Here is a 22,073-nt window from a genome sequence, read left to right as displayed (position 1 = left end):
CCAGTTTTGTAGCGTGTGCATCCGTGACGCAACACGACAGTATACGTCAACCAGGAGTGGCAAGCACTTGGCCTCCTTTTTGAAGCATTTGTTCATTGTCTGGCAAACTGCTGCCCGTCGTGAAGTTCACTGGTGCTTGTAGCTCAAATTGTTGCTGGCAACTCAAGACAGTAAGTCTGCCGAGAGTTGGCTCGTAATCCGAAAAACTAAATTGGGGTACCTGTGTCTTTAGTTAACTTCAGTAGTGTTCAATAGTTAAAGATCTGCATGTTGGCTAAACGTTTTAGTCATGAAATGTGGTGGAGTTGAAGTTGCCAGAAATCTAAATAGTGTAGGACAGATACATGAACATTTGTAAATGAGATGGTTCGTGAACAGCGTAGCAGTTTGGCTATTCCGATCGCCACGAGTCTTTAAAGATTCCTACCAGCTGCGGTGAGGAACGAGGGCAGCGGCACTTCATTCATCAGAGAAGTTGTACGATACGACGCGCACCAACATGGCGACACTTGCATAGCTTCACTGCACTGAAAGCAAAACTTGTATCTTTACGTCACTGACAGCCGTATGGATGCTAGCACTGTGTGTGGAAATATTTGATCAAATATAAGCTTGGTAGTGCGGTGACTTGCAACATAATGCAAGTCTTTCCCAAAATACAATAAAAGCGCAAGTTAAATAGAAACAAATGCTCAATTTATTTTTAGCCTGGCTGATAAAAAATATGAATGACGTCATCGAGTAATCAACTTCGACTCGACTTTCATCAGAGAAATCTTCAATCCTTCAAGCCCTAAAGGTGATCAACGTCGCTAGTCGCTTTTTGGAAATCTATTCGCTCGAGAGGTCAGAAAAGTGGCTAAAAATAGCGACCAAATGGTCCACTCTGTTTGCAGCCATGTTGCTCATGGAAGCGGTGCACATCAGCGGGGATGTACTTTGAACGAGTGAAGGCAAAAAAAAAAAAAACATTCTGACAAACTCGAACTGTGAGGACACGTGCTGCTTTTTGTTTGTTTGCCTGTTTATGGGCTGCTTTTGGCTCCCGACACCACTGACTGACGTCCATCTTGTAATTTTTGCATGAACGTCCTGCGTTTTCACAACAGTTCAGCTTGTAATTAGCGTCACTCTTCACGGGATGCTATTGTCCAGCTGGAAGCGGCTCACTTAGGTCGTCCGATGTTCATTCATCTCGCGTGTTTGTCAGTGTTTTCATCTGGTTTTGGGCTGAAAAAAAACAAAATCTGCGAGGGGAAGAGGGGTGCGTAGCTTAAAAAGTTTGGCTGTGGTTGAGCAACCTCCAAATGAGGTGAGCAGGAAACTGTCGACCGCGGCGTCGAGGTTGCCAGGATCCTGTCGCACGCGGGCCTGCGGCTGCATTGGAGCCGTGCAGGAAATGTTTAAGCAATTAGCCCCTGAGTTTAAAGTGCTGGAAAGGAGTTCTTATTTCCTCCATCTTTCTTAAATGTTTTATTTTTTATTTTTTTCGCTGCAGAGGAAAATCTTTGTTATGCACAGACCTCATCTTTCCAGTCTTGGAGCCTGTTCCACTGCAGGAGCAAAAGGACACTTGAATTGTTTTTCATTCTTCTTTGAATTTGAAATGGAGGCACGCACGTTCCCAATGTTATGCATTTGGTCCGCTAGCGCAGTTGTTGTAACTGTGGTCTGTGAGCTGCAACTTGTAATTTGCTATAAATTATTTATATTTCCAAAAGTTCTACATATAGGGACTGGTGTGCCAATAAAACAAATTGAAGAGTTGAAATGCAAAAGCAGACATCTTCATTTTTTTTTTTTGTGACTTGAGTAAAATGACTCCCAAAGAAACCCGACACGGACGCCTCACGGAGCATTATTGGATCAATTTCTCGCCGGAATTTTCCGACACGGATCTGTAACCGAAAGTGGCTCGTTCGTTCCATTCGGAGGACAAACCACGTGTGTTCCAGGGAGGAACCGGCCCAAAATGAGTTTCGGCCATTTTATTTCGGAATCATTGGGACGGTGGACTAGCGATCGCAAAGATGGTCGTTTTGGCTTGCGGGCTTGAGAAGGAAAGCCAAACGTGTACTTGTGGCTTGTGGAGTCCTGATGCACTTTACTGCGCGTCTGACTCGCTTCCACTAGCTGGCGTGCAGCTCGCTCCTAATTTTCTATCCCGATTATTATTTGAAAAAAAGGCCCATGTTAAGGACCGTCTTCTTCTGCTGCTTTTTTTTTTGCTTGTGCTGTTTCTTCAGTGTCTTCAGCTTTTGTTTCTGCAGCTTATGTTTCTTGTTCTTCTGCTTCTTTTTTCTTCTTCCTCTTAAGCATCTTCTTCTGTCTTTTTTCTTCTGCTTTTCTTTGAATGCTTCTTCTGCTGCTGCTGTTGCTTCTTTGGAAAAAAATCCTCTTCTGTTTCGTCTGCTTTTTCTGTTGCTTCTTTTGCTTTTTTTTCCCCCACGTTTGCAATTACTACTACTGTGTTGTCCTCTTTTGCCGTTTGCTTCTTCTGCTGCTACTTTACCCCCCCCCCCCCCCCCCCCCTGCTTTCATTTGGAAAAATGTCAGTGTAGGAACTTCCACACCAAATCATCCAGCCGTGGACTTCTATGACACGCAGTGATAGATTTCCAGGCCGAGATGAGGCGCTGTGGGGGCGGTTGCGCCGCGTTTTGGGGACGGGGAGGTGGGGAGAAGCATCTGCCTAAATCAACTCGCAGCAACGCTGAGGAATTGAGCTCTGGAACGTGATGGTGTAACCAGAGCGTCTGTTTGGGAATAGTCCGAGGGATCTGCGCTCGCTCGGTTATCTGAAAGTCTCTCTCCCTCGCAATTTGAGGAGAGGGAGTACTCGCGCATGCGTGTGTGTAAAAGGGGGAAGTAGATGGCGCTTACAGGAGGACAAGGTCAGCAAAACAAGTCTCAGGAAACCTGATATCTATACCTCGCTGGCACCAACATAGACACTCGTTTCTTTCTTTCATTCTTTGGTGGCACTGTGCGGCCACAGCAGTGAAAAGAGAGAAATCTTTGCAATTGGTTGCACGTTTGGGCAAATACAGTATGAAGTATTCAGTTTCAGTGACTGGGAAAAAAAACAAGACAAATCGATAGTTAGTAGTACTAGGAAAGACCCCATCATGCTGCTCTTCTCTTTCGTCTGCATCTTCTGCTTCCATTTCTTCTTCTGCCTCCTGTGCTGCTTTGTCTTCCATTTCTTCATTTGATTGTTCTGCTTCTGCTGCTTCTTTGTTTTCTTCCTGCTGCTTCTGCTTATTTTTCTCGTGCTTCTTCTGGTTCATGTTCAACTCAGTCATTTGCTTCTTCCTCATCAGCTTCATTTTCTTTTTTCTGCTTCTTGGCGCCTTCTTTTTTGTGCTTCTGGTTCCTTGTCTGCTTTGTTTTTCTTATTCCACTTCTTCCTCTTTGCTCCATGAATTTTTATTTTATTTTTGTGCTTCTGCTTCCTCTTCTGCATTGTCTGCTGTTGCTGCAGCTTTTTCTTCTTCTGATTTCTTGAAGTTATTTTTCCTGAACCAAACCATTTCCCAGCCCTCATTCCGATCTGGCACAGTCATGATGCTCGCTTTTGCAGTGGCCTCAACACCTGCCAAAAAGAATTCGGCCTCTCCTTGTCACTTTGGTGCACGCTTCCTTCGTCTTAGCCCTTTTCCACCGGCCCCCAGAGGCCTTGCGACCCCCCCCCCCCCCCCCCCCCCGCACACGCTACTCCCATGCTTCTTCCCTCTTCATCTATCAATCAGTCTCACTTTGTGCCTCTCTGTCTCCAATTTATCGCCTCCCGTCTCCTGTCGTCCTGCTCCGGGATGGCCTGGAGTATGCAGATTGGCACAATGCCCGGATTGTTTTCAAAGCAGGATAATATTGTAGAGACATCCGACAATCAAGCCTTTACTGAATCTGATCGCGAATAGAAAGTGAGTCTCAAAATCAGCCCATATCAGTATGTGTGTACCTGGCTTAACATTTATGATGGTCATCCCCAACTGCTTTTGGACAGGGGAGGGCAAAATGACTCTTAACACGCCCCACACCACAGGATAATCATTCGGGATGATCTTTTAGAGCCTTTACTGGCTTGTATCGGAAGAGGGGAAACATTCTCAAATTCGTCCCGATTATCGGTGTGTGTTCCCCGCTTAATGGGATAAAAGGGCGTCTATTATTTGGACTTGACAAATGTGGTCCCTGCTACAGTAGTCACTGCTGGAAGGAGCGAGTGGTGAGCGGTCGCAGCTCTGTTCCGCAGATGTGCTACCAGAGATGTCGACGACGCTCGCTCACTTTTGTGGTTTTCCTCCAATGAGCTCACCCCCACTCTTAAAAATAACAGCGGTGACATCACATTTTTTTGGCCCAGCCAGCACGTCCACCCGCGGCCAAGCGGAAACAAAAGAGCTAGAGAAGATGGTGTGATTTAAGTTAAGGTTTCTTAATGGCCACTGCGAGGGGAAGGAGAGAGTGAGGCCGGATAGAGTGCAGACATATCCGCGTATAAATAGATATTCTGCGGGTGTCGTCAATGTCGGCCAATATTTGACTTTCATCATTGGATCTGCGGTCGGGTGTTGGGCGGCCCGCTGTCACGCATCAGTCACTACAGTGGACAGCAATTTAAAAAGCTTTTTCATTCTACATGCGTGAGTCTCAACGTCAGAATTGGGCATCAGTCACTACAGCCGATGTCAAAGTTTGCATCAGTCACTACAGTTAACAGCAAACCCAGAAGTTGCGCATCACTCACGACAGTGGGCAACTATTCAAAAGCTGATTTCTGTGCCTATGGAAGTAAATAGCTTTCGAATAGCTGTCTGCTGTAGTGTCTGATGTGCATTATTTTTACATATCGACGTGCACGGGTATAAACGAGGACCTGAGCGCCTTTATCGTTTAACCTTGAGAGGGTTAACGCCACCCTCTCCCTCCTTGAAGTGATGTCGGTTCAGAGATGGGTGGAGGCCATTTGGGGGGAGGATGAGGGGGATCCTATTTGTTTGTTTTGCCCTCCAGACGTGTCCGAGAGCAGATTAAGGGATTTGGCTTGGGGTGGGGTGGGGGGGGGGGGGGGGGTAGGCATACAGGGGGAGACTTGAGAACTCCTTCGCACGCCTGCTTGACAGTCACGCACAAGAAAAACACACACGTAGTGATATACTTCTCCCAGCCGTCTGATCTTGTCTCGTTTTAGCGCTAATCCAACCCCAAACGTAAGCACCCAGAGAATTAGGGTCCCAAAGGCAGGCGACTCTGGCACGCGAAAAAAAGCTTCCTCAAGAACAACTTTGCCAGACGTTTAGGCTTTAACAAATATGACATTTTTTAAAATATCTTTCAAATATTTTGAGGTTTAAATATTAGTTTTTTGCTTGCCTTAGTCCTTATTAATGCTGATAATTACACATTTAGATGTTTTCTTACAAAATAAAAACTTCAAATATAATTTCCTCTTGAATTTTTTGAAATGTATAAAAAAAATATCTTCAAACACATTTTTTTTCAAATATTTTCATAATTTTTTTGTAATATTTCCTGAATATATTTTGTTTGTTTTTGCTTGAGCAGCAGTCCTCGTGTGTTCAAATAAATAAAAAAAACAACAACAATAACAACACAACGCCAAGCTCAAATTCAAGCGCGGGTAGCCATACGCTGGTGTGGCTCTTTTGTAATGTATATCAAGTTCACTGGGGTCCTTTTCATCTGACAGCCCATTGTTTTGGTAGGGAGGCGTTCCACTCCCCTCGACACAGGAGCAGGTTGGCTGCCGATTGTTTTATGGAAATGCGCGCGGGCCTGACCGGGTGTCTGCCATGCGAGGCTTGAAGGGTGGGGAGACTGGCGTTTTGTGTTAGGGGAGGAAGGGGTGGTGGTTGGTTATGTGATGTGACGCCGACCCCGGCAAACGCCCCTGACCCTGAGCAGATGGTGAGGCAGGGTCTCTCTTCTGAGGCGGAATGAATCGCGTGTGCCGTGTCACTTTATTGTCTGCGCCCCCCTCATCCCTGCTCCCAAAAAAATAACCTCATCAAGATCCCCATCCACTGCAGTCCCTCTCTTACTCACCTTTGCTTAGACAAAGAAGAGACATCCGTTATTTGTCCCGCGCTGACCTATTTCCTTAACATGCTTGATTTGCTTAAAGAACCATGTCAAGAAGCAGTCAAAAACCATGTCAAGGACTATGTCAATGACCTGTTGACCAAGTCAAAAACCAAGTTAAGAACCAAGTCAAAACCAGTCAAGTTCGAAGTCAGGCTCAAGTTAAAATGTTAATCAGGGATAATCTTTAGACCTTAATCAAAAAACAGTTAAGAACCACTTAAAAACAAGTTAAGAACATGATCAAAAAACTGTCACGAACCTGTTCAGAATCAAGTCAAAACCTAGTCAGGAACCAATTTTAAAAAAGAAAAAAAAAAAAAGAAAAGCCAATCAAGAAACAAGTTAAAATAGCTGCAAAACCAAGTTAAACACTTCAAAAACCAACTAAAAACAAAGTAACAGACAAAGTAACAGACAAGAGCCAAGGTAAGAACCAAGTCAAAACCAGTCAAATGAGTAAAAAAACAAAACAAAAACAAGTTGAGAACCAAATCATACGATAGTCAATATCGACTTAAGCAAGTTAACAACCAATTTAAAACCAATCAAGAGCTTGTCTCTTGCTTTGGTTCTTGACTGGCTTTTGAGTTGGTTCTGACGTGGTTCTTAATTGTTGATTGGTTTTGACTTGGATCTTGACTTGTTTTTTTGAAATGGTTCCTGACTGGTCTTTTACTCGGTCCTTGACTGACTTTTAACTTGCTGCTTCACTTTGTTCTTGATTGGTTTTAACTTGTTCCTTAACTCGGTTCTCAACAGGTTCTTGTCTTGGTTCTTGATTGTTTCTGACTTGGTTTTATGAACTTGTGTTTTGAAGTGGTTCCCGACTGGTTCGCAGAGTGACTGGACTGTGCCTCGGAGCAACCAGTCGTGGCTTAAGGGCACCTTGGTGGTACTCCATCCAGCCGGCAACCGGTCCAGCCTCCACATGCCACGCCGGGTCTCTTTTTGTGTCCGGTTGGGGTCTCGAACCCCCCCACATGCGCGCGTCCAACGTCCTCCTTATTCAGTCACTCATTCATTCATTCACGTACGTCCATTCATGGCTCCTTTTACCCGCGCACTCATTCACAGCTTTGCCCACTCGCCGAGGCTTTATCGGGGGTACAATTAAGGCACCTGCATTTCTAAAGCCCCCCCGGAACCCCCACTCGTTGAATGCCCGCCGCCCCACTTCTTAACCGGTCCTTTTATCCACTTGCTCATGTGCGGAAGAACAGTTGCTGCCACTCCTTCCGCACAGAAAAGCCTTCCTTGGAAATCCATTTGTACGCCACTTTTTTGGCGACCGCCAGGATTTTTCTTGAAATAATGCATCGCATAAATATTTATAATTTGTGTGTGTGTGTGTATGTATATATGTGTGTGTGTGTGTGTGTGTATATATATATATATATATATATATATATATATATATATATATATATAAAAATATAAATTTTGTTTTAACTTGTTTTTTGGTGAAAAAAAAAAAGAAGTAATTTTCTCTTCATGTTTACAATGCATGGATGCCTGGACCGCATTTCATCCTTAATCGATCTCATAGTTGTGGGCTCATTTAGCTCAAAATGACACAAAATTCGCCCGGACACTTCGGTCAACGACGTAATTAGGACGCACCACATGGGAAGCCCACACCACTGGGACAAATTTCACGGCAAGCCATCCAGTCTGATTTCGGATTTCCCTTTTATCGCGTTCATCTCTCATTATCATTGTCAATTAAAATGAATGGATAAGCGGTAGAAGATGGATGCATGGATGGATGGAAATGCAATTAATCCGTTCCAGCCCCACCCCCAAAAAAGTGTTTTTTTTGTCATGTACTCCATAATATTGTAGTATATAAAAACATACAGTAATGACATAACTAAATCGAATATAAATTAAAAAAAATTGCCACTTTTTGTTTCAGTTCAATGACCATTGTGCTGCTCCTTTTGGTGTGTGCGCCTTGGCCACCTGGGGCCAGTATAATGCAGACATAGAGGCAGACATGAAGAAGAGTTTCACAAATGGCTCACTAAACCACTGTAATATTTTTCCTTTTCTACAAAGGAAAAAGAATGTCTGAGTATTGTCATATAGTATCATATATTATTTTACTATGTTTGCATTGTCTTTTTTTTTTTTGTCAAGCAGATCAGATTAGCATGTTGCAGCACTTTGTACTACACTTGTGATACATCACTGTAATCTTGATATTGGTTCTTTGAATCAATGTTTATCATACAAGGCCTCGCTCTCGCCCTCTCTCTCTCAACAGAGGGTCAGGGGCATGACCCCTCCCCCATTCTAATCAGCAGTCCTCTTCCTGCAAGACCCCCGTCCCCTCCCCTCTGTCCCCCAGACAGACAGCCCGGGTGATGGAGGGAGGGGGGTTTGCAAGGAGGGTCACGGCCTCAGCGGTGCAGTCACTTGGCCAAACACTGAGCGTGTGTGTGTGTGTGTGTGTGTGTGTGTGTGTGTGTATATATATATATATATATATATATATATATATATATATATATATATATATATATATATATATATATATATATATATATATGTATATATATATATATATATATATATATATGTATATATATATATATATATATGTGTGTGTCTGTGTGCGCGTGCGTGCGTGTCACACAATCCTTCTTCCGGAAACTTCCTTTAAACTTTCTGAAGAAAACAAACGACAACAAAAAAAGGACCCAACTGTTTTACCTTAGCTAGACACGGCTGTGTGCCTTTCCAAGTCATGTCCAATCAACCTAATGTACTCCAGCAATGAAGCTATAAAAACGTCTTAAGGATGATCACAGTAGACGGTTGATTTGATTAGTTCCTTGGTTTTAATCACTTCTCAAAAATCTGTTTTAATGTTGTCATTATGGGGTGTTTTGTGTACAATTTTGGCTCCATTTATGAAGATGGCTGTGCTATAACAAAATGTGGAAGACAAAGTGAAGCGCTGGCTGTGAATATTTTCCGGATGCAGTGCAAAGGCTTTATCGCAGGCATAAAGCGGCAGTTTCTGCAGGTAGCTGCTGGGATGTCAATCACGTGGCTTACTTTCCATGTCACAATGCGCTGCCTGTGCAGTTCTCTTTTGCAGCTTGAACTCGCTGTGAACCGCGCCGGTGGGAGAAAGGGGAAACGTCTCGTCTCCTCCCCCAGTCTGTCTTTGCAGTGTCCGGGACGTCCTCACCACCAAGGTGCGTTACTCCGGCACGTCCTTCTTCGTGCCTTCATTCTGCCGTAACGATTCATGAGCAGTGGTTACAGTCTGCGACGTTTGGCCCGGTGTCTCTCGACCCACTTCTCGCTTCTTTGACACCGCTCATTTCAGGAAGTTTCGCCACCCTCTCGCGGTCTACTGTCTCGTCTGCTTTCTCTGGTTTGAATTGATTGGTGGTTTGTTCAGTCAAGTCAAGTGAGATTTATTTGTACAGCCCTTAATCATAAAAGAGCAGCCTCCCTTTACTCATCGCCACCTAGCACCCTCTCCATGCAGGAGAAGCGGCAGTAAAACAGGCCAGAATCCAAATGTCAGGAGGTGAGGCGTAAGATTGCTCATTTTTTTTTCTCAGAAAAACCTGAATTAGTGCTTGCAATGCTACTTTTTTTAAAATCCCCAAAATCCAATTTGGGCTTTTTTGGGGGTGGAAATATAACAATCTTACATGAATAATGTAGAGTATTTTAACAAAGTAACATAGGAGGAAAAATGTATATGAGAGAAAAGGATCAACATTACGAAAATAGTCTTTTTTGCAAAAAAAGTATGAGAAAGTTGTTTCTAAAGACAAAAAAATGTAGCAATTTTAAGAGAATAGTCATTTTTATTTAATTTTTTTTGCCTTTTCTGTAGGCAAATCGTGGTGGCGTGTCAAGATTTTACAGACTGCAGCTGTGAAGAGAGACTTCCAGTGTTCTATCGCAATCTCGCGCTGAGCCGCCATCTTAAGTAGTCAACTGGAGTGGATTTATCCACTGGAGGTTGCGGCTTAGTCACGACTGCTTCAGTTGGCAACCTCGCTATCGGAACCAATTGTTTTGCCGCTAACGAGAGAACGGGATGAGCTTTGTAGCGGGTTCCGATTCCCTGGGTCAAAATGTGCAACTTTGGCCAAGAGGTGGGTCACACCCTGGAATGGTCGCCAGTCAATTGTGGTCAATTGTCAGAAAATCCACTCTAACGGCTTTTTTTTGGGTGCCCCCGCCCCTCTGCACATAGCTGCAGGCACCTAACAAATGCTCTCATTCACTCTCCACCGGTGTGGTCTCCGAGTATTTACTTTGAAGTCGGAAAGCCTCCCGCTCCAAGGGACGGCTACGGCGAACAAAGATGGCAAACAGATTTAAATGAGGGCTGCCCAAAATACAACACCTACAAGGGAGACCTACATGGAGGTTTATGGCTTCCCGACCCCTCCCAGATAAACCAGAATGAGCCAATCTGTTTATTGTGGCAGAGATAGATCACATCACAAGGGGCACTTAGGAATGCACGTTAAGTAAGGTAGAAGAGGCTCAACGTTTAAAACCTGGATGGCACCACTGAAATAATGCCCTGCCTTGTACTTTCACTGAGGTTTGCCTGGTCATGGGACTCCCCAATGTGATGGCAAATGCACTAATCTGCCTTGTATGGCTCATTCGCATGTGTTTGCACAATTGTTTCACCATTTTTAAACAGGAAGTGCAATGTTGCCCACGGGAGTTGTTTGGTGGTGTGTTGAAAAACGACCGCTTGAGACATGGTCGAACCCATAAGTCCATTTATAATACGTAAGTTAATGTTTTCATGTTAACGTGTGTTTGTGAGTTGGGTCATTTCCAGGGGTCCTTTTGAATATTTAGAAAATTCAGCCCCCGAAGCCAGTTTCTGTTAGCAACATGAAATTTGGCAGGCATCTCTATCGATCGTGAGTAGACCAACAAAAAAGACACATGAAGTCTGCCATTTTGGCCACTTTAAGGAGTCCTAGAGACTTTCTCCAGGCACTGAGAAATTTGAGCCACTAGATGATTAGACGATGCCCAATTGCAGAAATGCGGGCTAGAACGGATTAATGGCATTTCCATTCATCTCAATGATAAATGTGAATTTGATAAACGAGTACACACTTGGGAAAAGGACCGCGACCAGGTCTCGCGAGAGCGGGCGATGCCTCTGCGCTCGTCTATTGTGAGAGTTTTTCCAGCTCTCGCGCGATCTTGGAAGTTTCCCACGCCTGTTGTTGTGGAGTCTGCCCTTTTCGCTCACTCGCCCGCCCCCCTCCAAAGTGTGGCCTCCCCTTCTCTTGTGTCTCCTCACCCACCCCCTTTCTCCCTTCTCCCTCGTCTCGACACCTCCATTCGGCCTCTTGTTGTCTGGACGGATTACCGGGGCTAACGGGAGAGGCCCAAAAAAAAAGGGATATCGCGAGTATTGGAGTTTTGGTGAGAGTTTGTGGAAGATGGCGCCTGTTGTGACAGGGTGAGTCTGAGATTCGGGGGCTTGGTGTCGGGGAGTTCAAGTGAATCCGAGTCTATAAGAGTGGCTTCACCGCATATTTGTGTACCTTCGCCCGGCTCTGCGGTCACTTTCTCCGCCACTATGTTCACCACACAACGTCGTTTCTTTGTTCGAATGTGTTAAGCGGTTTTTTTCCCCCTTCACACTGTTTGGTGCTGTTTGGTGAGCTAGCTTCACGCGAGCCGTTAGCATGTGTGCTAGGCAGCTAATGAAAACAACAAAATGAGGCTACAGTACGAGGGCGCACACTGGAAAGCGTCGGGGTAAACAAACTGCCTCTCTTCGGCTTTGTTCTCTCGAATGTGTTCCCTCCACATAGCCGGGGAACGATTGCTACTTTGAGGCAGTGGGCTGTCCGATAATGGGCACCGGCTAGCAATATCCGAGTGAATCACGTTGCTGCTTTGTGAACCTGACGAAAATATAGTAGTGTTATTCTAGAATTCTTCTTATTTATGGGGGACAAAAATGTAGCGATCTTTCAGAATAATGTATTTTTCTTTTGAAAAAGTACGACTGTTGTAAAGTTTTATGAAAAAAATAAAAACAAAGTAGCAATCTTAAAACAGTCTTAATTTTTTGCTGGAAAAAATAATTTTCCGAGAATAAAGTCGTACTTTTGTGAATAGGTTATTTTACGAGAATAATTTTGTTTCAAAGAAAAAAGTAGCAGTCTTATAAAACAGTTTATTTGAGACGAAAATACAATTTATGAGAATAGTAATTTATTGATGAAAAAATGTAATAGTTTTTCAGTAAAGTGGTACTCTTACAAAATATATTTTTAGAATAACAAATGTAGCAATAGACTTAACATTTTTTGAGAAAAAAATATAGTAACAAGACTGAGTGTTATTCTATTTAAAAATAGCATGCTTACATGGTCTTATTTTTTCAAAGAAAAATGTAGCAATTTTACAAAAGTGTCAATGGAAAAAAGTGTCAATGTTTCAAAATAGTCTTATTTGAGGAAAAAATGTAGCGGTCCTGCGAGAATAAGGTGATATTTTTGGGGGGGGAGTAGCAATCATAATCATAAGTCATAATTTTTGAGTTTTTGTTTTATGAGAGCAGTTGTTCTAGAAAGGTTTTGCGAGAATATTCATATTTGAGAAAATTCAAATTTTACAATGTTTTTCAACAAAAAAGCAATTTAATAAAATATATTTCATAAAGGAGTAGCAATGTTTAAGATTAGTCTGTTTTTCAACAAAATCTATGCATTGATATACTTGTATAGTCATTTGAGAAAAAAGTAGCAATTTTGCAACAAACTTGTACGATGTTCCCAGATTAGTCATATTTTTTGAGAAAAAAGAAGCAACCTTACGAAAATTTGCCTTTTCTTTCAAGGGGAAAAAAAAGTAGCATTCTTTTGAAAATAGTGTTCTATTTTGAGAAGAAATGTAGCAAGGGTACAAGAACAGCATATTTTCACATCACATGGTGCGCGTAATGACATTCTAATAACACCATGGGCTACTGTAGCTCGTTCCTTAAAATATCGCTGTGGTCTCATATAAACATCATGACAAGTGGAACATGCCATATAAAAGTATATATACGCTATATATGCTATATCCAAATATAAAATGTGCCACACACAAATACAGAGTGCATCTCAGTACAAACGCCCTCAAGTAACTTGCTCACAGTCAAGACATTCCATCATTTAGAGTTTTGTGCTCAAAGCCTGCTCTCCTATTGCCACCAGGTAACACATCAGTGATATTTTCACACATCAGCATTGAGCTTCTAATTTGAAACTTGTCCTTGGGATCAATTGGTGGAAAATGTGCAATAATTCATCATGGGAGTGTCACATTTTTCCTTGTTCCTCGTGCTTTTATTGTTTGATGTCATACAGGCACACAAAGCTATATTAGACAATAATGTTCAAGGATCAGGGAAGGTTTGTGCGTTTGTTAGTGTATGTATGTGTGGAGGGAGTTTTTCAGTTAAAGGGGGGAGGGGGAGCATGTTAGAGGCCACTGGGGTCAGGTCTGGGTGGTGGGCCACCTGTCCAGATGATATCTCTTGCTGTGTTTCCCCCCCCCCCCCCCCCCCCTTACTGAGCGTAGGAAAAGAAGTTGTACTTTTAAGAGTATATTGTTAGATTTTAAACCAAAAATTATTTTTTCCCCACAAAAGAAAAATATTGTAGTTAATATAGAAAAAAAATCTTACAAGAAGTCTTTTTCCGAAAGTTGCAATTGTACAAGAATAACAAATTTTCAAATAAAAAAAAAATCAGCAAATCTTCTGAAGATATAGTTGTTTTTCTTCAGAAAAAAAGTGCTATTGTTTTTTTCAAGACATTTTTCATATTTTTTTCCAGAAAAAAATTATCTTAAGGTATAGTCATATTTGCAGGGATAAAAGCCTTTCCTTATACCACAAATGGTATTTTATCTTTAGTTGACTAAAATAACACCATACCTACAGTCAAGCACGGTGGTGGCAGCATCATGTTTTGGCGTTTTTTTGTTTTGTTTTGTTTTCTTTAGCTGGGAACTGGGCCTTCGTCAAGGTGGAAGGAATTATGAACAGTTCAAGATAGCAGTCGATGTTATCACAAAACCTCAAGGCTTCTGCAGGAAAACAAAATAAATGTCAGGAAAAGCCCACTAGAACATCTGAACTTTATTCGGGGTTACTCCGAGGCCCTTCAAATGGTAGGTGTGTGCTGACTCCCAGTTTTACATGAATGTGATTGGTTAATTCTAAACACAACCAGATCCCAGTTGTAAGGCCGTGCACACCGCCAAGCCTTTCTTTTCAAGTGCGCGTTTGTTTGCATCGGCGTGCGCTTCTTGGCTCCTCTGCTGCGGTGTACTGTGAACATGGGTGCGCAGCGAGCACCGCGACACAAGGGCGGTTTTGTGTGCGCGCGTGTGCGTCCATTCCCCGAGGGTCCTCTCCTCTTCCCGGCTTCCCTTTTCATGAAAAGAGAGGTTCAGATAGAGCAGCAGATGTCGAAGCGCTGACCTTTATGCTGGCAGAGGCTCGGCCTGGAGCTAAAAGCCTGCCCCACAACCCCCACCTTGAACCCCTTTTCCACTCCTTCAAAAGTGGTGTACGACGGCTACACCGTAGCGCACTACGCACACTGCAGTTGCTGTTATGTCTTTGTGCAACAGTGGAATAGGAATGTTTGAAAATATGACAGAAAAAGGCTTTGCTTACAGTCGTTATTGTATGAGGCATTGGGATGGGGGGGGGGGGGGGGGCAATTCTGGATGCAATTCATCAGGGGATGTGTGCCTCCCTGATATCTTGGCAAGGTCACAGGATCTGACATTAACGATGGCCCAATGGCCATAGGCCTAGGTGTCGGGCCACCGCATACCTTACAGATTGGGCCAGTAGAAATTTCATAACTAAATGCGATGAAATCAACACATTCTTGTTTTATACCCCAGATATTTTGAGTTTTATCCACTTGAATTGCTCAAGCCATTTTACCGCACTGCGCGTATTTTTTGCGCATGTCAGCTGAACAATTTTTTGATGCCATGTAAACATATGTCACGTCACATTTTTTCAAGCAATAAAAACATCTGAAAATAAAAATGTGCACACATTTGTGCAGTTTGTATTGCCATCATGTACTGTTGCCATCATGTATCCAACGCTATCCCAAATGCGCAATCATGTTCAACCGCTAATTCAAGATGCTGAAAAATAATCGCAAATTAATTACACTGTCATCGTTTAAAATTTTATTATACTGTGCCAGTGGCCGGTGTTAGAGGCTGGCGCTACTGTGCTTCTGACGTCCTTTCGTCCCATGGCACCCCCTTGAGATTGACAAATCTCGTCTATTATTTTGTGTCTTTCGTCCGAGCCGATTCGTCACTTGGGCCTCCGGAGTTTGCTCTGGCGAGTAAGGGACGGAACATTCTGATGTAGAAAAGGCCAGTGTGGTTTTGCAAAGAGACCCACCATCATGTTTGATGGGGGCCCAAAGTGCTCTCAGTGGTGTTGTTGCTGGCTAAGGCAGTCAAGTACACAGTAGAGACCGAGTGCTAATGCCACAGCCGGCGGATACCTCTGTGCTGACGCTCGGTTTGGAGCGCCTCTGCGTCTTTCTTACATGAATTGGCCTCTTCCAAAAGAGTTTCCTCTGGCCGACGTTTTGGCGACGACTTGCCAAGAGACGGTGGCTTCAGCTTTTCGCCCCCGCTGTCCCTCCACATTCAGGATGTTTCATTCAGAAAACACGAAAGTGTTTCTGCCCATATGATGAACGTTTCCTGTCATTCAGTATTGGTGGGGAAGCACTTAGCGACTTGTTGTATTGGTTTTGATTTGGAATTTGTCCGTTTTCATCAAACAGACAAAATGTTTGTCCCGCGTTATGTTTTTGTCCTCTTTCATGGTTATTTATGGCTGTCCAACCACACACAGAAGTGGCTGGTTGTTTTGTGTGGGAAAGAACAATTGCCAATGATCCTTTTGGGAAGTACACAGTGGGGCTGGGCAATTTATCTTTTTTTTTTTCCAGATTATTTCAAACTAAAGTTAATTTCGAATGGAAGTTGATGCAAGCCAATGCTGGGGAAAAAGTTTCAAAGCTTGTTTGGTATCAGAAGAAATTAAACACATTGGGAATAAACAGCAAAACTTGTTTTGAATAATGTCATTATCTTTTTCTAGAACAAAGGGTAAAACGATTTTGTAAAAATAATCTGAATTTATTTCAAAATCCTTGTAAAGTGAAAATAAGTAAATTTGACACACCGAAGAGAAGAGTCTCCAGTGGAAGGACTATATCCAGGTCATCGCGGGGCTTTTCCAGTTGTGACGACGAGGCGCTCTAAAGTGTCCATGCCAGCAGATCTGGAGGGAGGAGATATATTTTCAGGTTATGGGCATCGCTAACTAGCTAAGTGCACCTCGCAATTGCGCCAGATGACTGCTAATTTGAACAAAGGTCCAAAAAATCAGGAAAATAGAAATGATGAAAAAGTTTAAAGTATAATACAGTACTACTAGAAAATGAGTACAACTATATTTTTCAGTCTTTCCACATTTTCAGCAATTATCTTCAAAAATGTGTAATGTATTTGAAAAACAAATTTCTGAATTCACTTCCAGGGTTCTTTAAGGCATATTGCCATATTCTTGAAGTTGCATGTATTTGCTTGATGGAGAAGCCCAATAGACTTAAATGGCTGAAGGCATCTCATTGTTTTTCATGCATTAATATTTCCGATTGATATTCAAGCCGCTCAGCGGCGCGTGCGTACCATCTAAGTGCAACAAAACCCTTTCTACCATGACATGCTGAGGGTAAAAAAGCACCTCCCTAAAGGAAACCCAGGATCTCCAGTGTCGGGAAAGCCCCAATCGACTGCACCTCCCACGGCGAGCTGCAACCGCCGCTATCGCCACGCTAGATAAGAATGAAGTGGTAAGCGGTAAGATGGCTTGCAGTAGCCACCCTGGAAGGAATGCTTTGTCACTTCTCAGGATGTTGATCATGGTGTTATGCATGTACAGTGTATATTGTAGTTCACGGTTCGCACTCCTGCTATTAGGCAGATTTTTTTCTTTATTCTTTACAGTACAGTGAACCCTGGCATATTCATTGCTAGCCATTTGCGCTCATCTACAAATGATTTTGCTGTATTTGTGCTCAGGCCAAAGCAATAAAAGTATATTTTGCTGCTTCATCGTGTCATCGTGGTGCCAAGGAGCAGTATTGAAGTAAATTGAGGAGCTTCATTTTGACACAGTTGGTGCTTTGCTGCCATCTTGTGGGATCTTTGAGCCAATAAACTGTCGAAGTGAGCGGAGGAGTTTCATTTAGACAAAAGTGGTGCTTTGCTGATATCATCTAGACACAATTACCTATTTGTTTAAACTACGATCTGCATCACGATTGCTGGTTGCCGATTTGATTCGAGGACGATAGTGGTTCATATGATCTGAAACGATTCTGTGGCTTGAAATCGATTCGGTAACTTTTTAGCCAAAAATTGAACCAGTCCGACTGTGAAATAAATGCCTTAATACTGGACAGTGCAGGTGACATTTCCTAAATATCTTTTGTCCCTTGTAACGTTATAATGTAAAATTAACTGGATATAATAATCAAGCATTAATGGAAAACGCATTCACACTTTATTTGAGTTTTTCGGTGACGGCCATCTGACCAGAGTGAGCAAAACTGTGGCTACCACTAATGCTAGTTAGATTACATGAGAAAAGCGATAAACATGGCTGGTGCTACAAATAACCCTGAAATTACGGACCCGCCGAGTCCAAGGTCATTTAAGTTAGCAGTATGGGAGCATTTTGGTTAACCGGTTGAAAACAGTGATGGAAATTGCGTAGTCAACAAGACCCAGACAGTTTTCCACAAATGCTTCCAACAACTTGCAAGTCATGAACATGTTAATGCACCTAAAAGACACCATCCTGAACTTAATTTAAGTATGGCGCGGAAGCAGACACCGGCACGGTCTACTCTGACAAATGTATTTAGTATATCAATAAATTGTAGCTATTATGAATATATGTTGGGTTCGACTGGGCCACTTTGACCACTTGCTACCCCAATGATAGTGTTGTGCAAATGTAATATGTTGTTGCGTATAACCAATGAACAGCGTTTCCTTTGCTCCCTGTAGAGTAAGCTTGTACCATGAATTTTGCATGTCAGCCTGTGGGGACATCACCCTGAGCGTGACCACCACTGCCCCCACCCCCACCCCCCCGCAACACTCTCCCTCTCGGCTTAAAAACGAGACAAGGGCACAACAGGGAGTTCTCAAATGTCAGGAAAATAGTCAAGGAAAACAGCAGTGTGAAAGACTCGTTCGGTTTCCAGGAAAGGTGCACTGTTATCGCTGAATGTTTCTCTGCATTGTGTGGTTGTTTAACTAAGGCTGCTGCGCCGTTTCCACAGAAGAATCTGCCTGGTGGCATTCCTGTGGCTGTTGACGTCAGGAGGTTTCTGGCGCTCGCTTACAATCACAATGAAGTAACGGCCGTGGCTGTCATTTTGCGGGACACTCCATTGATTGTGGTTAAAAGAACAATGCACTTTGCTTGTCCGAGGCTCGAACCGTTGGTTATCTCAGTTTTATGTACTCTCTCGAAAATTTTTACGTAAGGCCCTTTCTGCATGGGCACATGTTCTCAAACACACGCACGCAGCCATTAATGTCTAAAACGCTGGCAACAAATGTGAGTACACTACACCCCTAAGTGAAAATGTCCAAATATTCCACTTTCCCTTCCAAAGAGTTTTTCCAAAATCTCCATTTGTACATGACAACACCATTTCTGATTAGCCTGATGAGCTCGTTTTCTTATTGACTAAAGTGACTGTTCAGGAAAGATGGCTTGTTGAAGGGAAATAATTTGCAAGTGCAACAAACCCCCACCTTGATGGCAACACTGAAACCACACATCAGTGAACTTACAAACATGAACACACACACAGATTTGTGTTGTGATGTCTGCAAAAGTCTGTTTGTCTCCTGCTTAATTTTCCAGAGAGAATTATTCAAATGTCAGAAGTGCATGAACCTTTTCATAACACTCGAGCACCATGTACTAATGAGCTGGCTGCTTTCATAGTATCTTTGCTCATGAGCTGCCAAGGTTAGGTTTCCTGCGACCTTTACAAACGTGCTCGGCCCGTCTGTTACATCAGCAGTCCGGTTACACGTGAAGCAATATTTTTGATGGACTAGCATAGAATTTGAAATACGATTGAAATCTTAACGTTGATGTATCGTTACAATCCTAGTTCTTCACACACCGACAATCAATACAATATTTTTTTGCTCAGGCTCTGTGGCCTGGTACCGACTGGCATACAGTGGTTGGGGACCGCTGTGTTACATCAGAGGCTCGGCGGCGACATTTGTTGTCAGCCGTACAATATGCCGGGGGAAAAAATAACTGTGTATACATTGTAGTGAAAGTCCGAGCTGTTTTGCAAATAGCCCTTGTGATGTTTTCGCCGGAGACTCAACCGAGGCCACCGCACTCGTTCTGACACTGGCAAACCCAGTTTACAACACGCCAACTGCTCGGTCTTGAGTTATCTTCAGTTCTTTTTCAGGCTAAAAACATGTTAGTCATCAATGGGTGATGATGGTCTGGGCAAGGGCTAGGTCGTGTGCAGGGGGAAGAGAATTGTTTGATGCTTGACTTCAAGAATGAATCGTGGTGAATTATTATTTTGTTTCTTTTCTTTGCCAGTCAGTAAGAACGTTAGCAAAGCTATGGCAACACTGTTTTGATTGTGTAAAAGTCGAGCTGCTGCTAGCTAACTCTTAGTTTAAAAAAAAAAAAAAAAAAGTCTTCTCAGTACGTGCATAATGCAAGTTGATTGGGAAATTATTTGATATGCAGAGTTTTCACAAGTGTCTGTGCTTTTACTTGAGTACAGAGTGTCTCTTCTTTTGCCAGCTCAGACTGTCTGGGCATTTTTTTTGTAATTTCTGTGTAAAAGAGGCGACAGTGTGCTGGAATATGAATGGACTGAGCAAAATGAGCGCCTCAGTGCCTCTGCCTGTAAACGTGCTCATGCTTCTCAACAAGAATGACTGGGCTGTCGTTTCAGTTCACTGGTGCATTTGAATGTGAAGAGGTTGAGCCCTGAGCCTGAGGCTCCTCGTCTTTACGAGTGTCTCAGTCTTTTATCTTCTTTTGTACAAACAAGGTTGTTAATGTTTAATTGCTAGGACAATATAGGTTCTTGGAATATTTCACTGTGACTAATAATGCATCAATAATTGATGGCAAACTTCCCAGATGATCAACTGATGAGATTTCTTGGAATGTGGAATTTCTGCACTTTGATGTACTTGACTCTCTCTTTTTTCCCCCTCTTTTGAAAGATGGAAGTGTCAATAGCTTGCGGCCACTGCAACATGTTTCAGTGGCCCATTAGCCACATCCTCGTAGCGGCCCGTGAGCTTGTTGAATCTTTTCCCGGAGCCAAAACACACTCGCAACGGTGGTGCTGCGGTCGATTTTTCTCCCCCGGTGAGCCATCCCCCCGGGTGCGCTCTGGTTCCAGCAGTGAGTCATCAGCTCAGCCGCGAGTGAGAAGCGGGAAAAGTCTGGTTCATTCAGGGTTCAAGGCCTCTGTGCTTCATCCCCCCACTCTTCTCTTTCTTGACAGCCCAACCACCTCCGAACACATGACCTATCTCAACCCTTAAACCCCAGCCACTCCTTGTGCCCACCTATTTTGCCCATTTTACAAGATCACCACCTTCACTGTTCAGTTTGTCTTTTACAAGTTTGGAAAGTCATTGGTGGTCTAAGCTAAAAATGCTGCATTACTGCAGGTTGTTACCTTGTAACGCTGTTTTAGCTCCTCGGCATTTGTCAACGCCCTGTGACCGTACAGTATTCCCCTATTATAGCGCGGCTAATCTACGGTGGCCCGGCTAAATTGCAGGTAATTAAAAAAATGATTCATCAATATGTTTGTACTTGATTCGTATCGATTAAGTACACACTAAGCTAAGGCGTGCTATCTATCTTGAACATTTCCTCAAATTTACAGTTGACTTGCTTGCAACGTAACTTGGAGTGGCATGGTTTATATATTTTCTATCGCCTCCAAGGCTAACTAATTTCATGAATTTTATCAACTACAAATGCCGCTCTGCTATATATATCCCTTACTATTTTAATAACCTGTTCAGTGTTTTTTTTTTTTTTTTTTCATTCTTTGCTCTTAATTTTTTCTGCGTGTTTTGTGTGTAGCATTCTCTAGTTTAATTTTGTAATTGATGAAAAATGATGAACATGATTATTGTATGTTATCAGTTTCTGTGGTTGGAAAGCTTTCCGATGATACAACCCTTTTGAAAATAAGAGATTTAAGAAAGTTGGAAATGTTTCGGGGCCATGTCTCGCAGCTTTCAAACTTCACTCATTGGCTGAGATGTGTCGAACGGATGCCCTTTGATAGGGAAACAGGGACGCGGTTTATGCAGATTGGTGCACCGCTGGCACGAGCGCGTCATTTAGAATGAATTTTGCGTATGCGCTCAACTTGTACGCAGAGTAAGAACATCTCTACACATTGGTGAATGAGCCACGTTGAGCGCACTCACGTAGGAGGCGCTGTTGACCACTTGGTTATAGCCCCCCCCCACCCCCCAATGCTGTGTATGTCTGGCCCTGAGGTTCAACTTAAACGTGTTCAGGTGACAGTCGGACAGCAAGTGTGCATTTTGATTTATCCAGACACTGCTTCCCGAAAGCATCCCCTAGAAGGCTAGGGTGAGTCCAGCACCCGTTGGAAACTTCATGACTCGACTTCGTATTATTATTAGTGTCTTCCGGCCTCTGTGCCGCAGTGCGCTGTTAATGTGTCTGGTTGGTGCCACGTTGACCGTGTGCCAGGCCAAGAGTACCTCTTCAAAAGTCTGTCCGGAGACCATATGGACAGTGCGGTCAAGAGGGA

At 43.2% G+C, this 22,073-nt stretch overlaps 1 protein-coding gene across 2 annotated transcripts in view; it reads left to right on the top strand.

Annotated features, from left to right (window-relative positions):
* The window catches only part of rbpjb (recombination signal binding protein for immunoglobulin kappa J region b), a 39,498-nt gene that overhangs the window by 2,261 nt on the left and 15,164 nt on the right, over nucleotides 1-22,073 (top strand). Inside the window, exon 1 of one of the 2 annotated variants that reach the window (XM_061762991.1) lies at nucleotides 11,376-11,584. The exons of the other annotated variant lie outside the window; for it this stretch is intronic. Coding sequence (XP_061618975.1) covers nucleotides 11,565-11,584 — 20 coding nt within the window. The 5' untranslated portion in view covers nucleotides 11,376-11,564. Of the gene's footprint in view, nucleotides 1-11,375; nucleotides 11,585-22,073 lie in introns of those variants that run through there. 2 annotated transcript variants of the gene reach the window in all.

This window comes from Phyllopteryx taeniolatus, chromosome 23 (genome assembly GCF_024500385.1).
Source record: "Phyllopteryx taeniolatus isolate TA_2022b chromosome 23, UOR_Ptae_1.2, whole genome shotgun sequence".
In the NCBI taxonomy this organism is placed as follows: Eukaryota; Metazoa; Chordata; class Actinopteri; order Syngnathiformes; family Syngnathidae; genus Phyllopteryx; species Phyllopteryx taeniolatus.
Note: the sequence above shows the minus strand (reverse complement) of the source record. Positions and strands in the feature narration are given on the sequence as shown.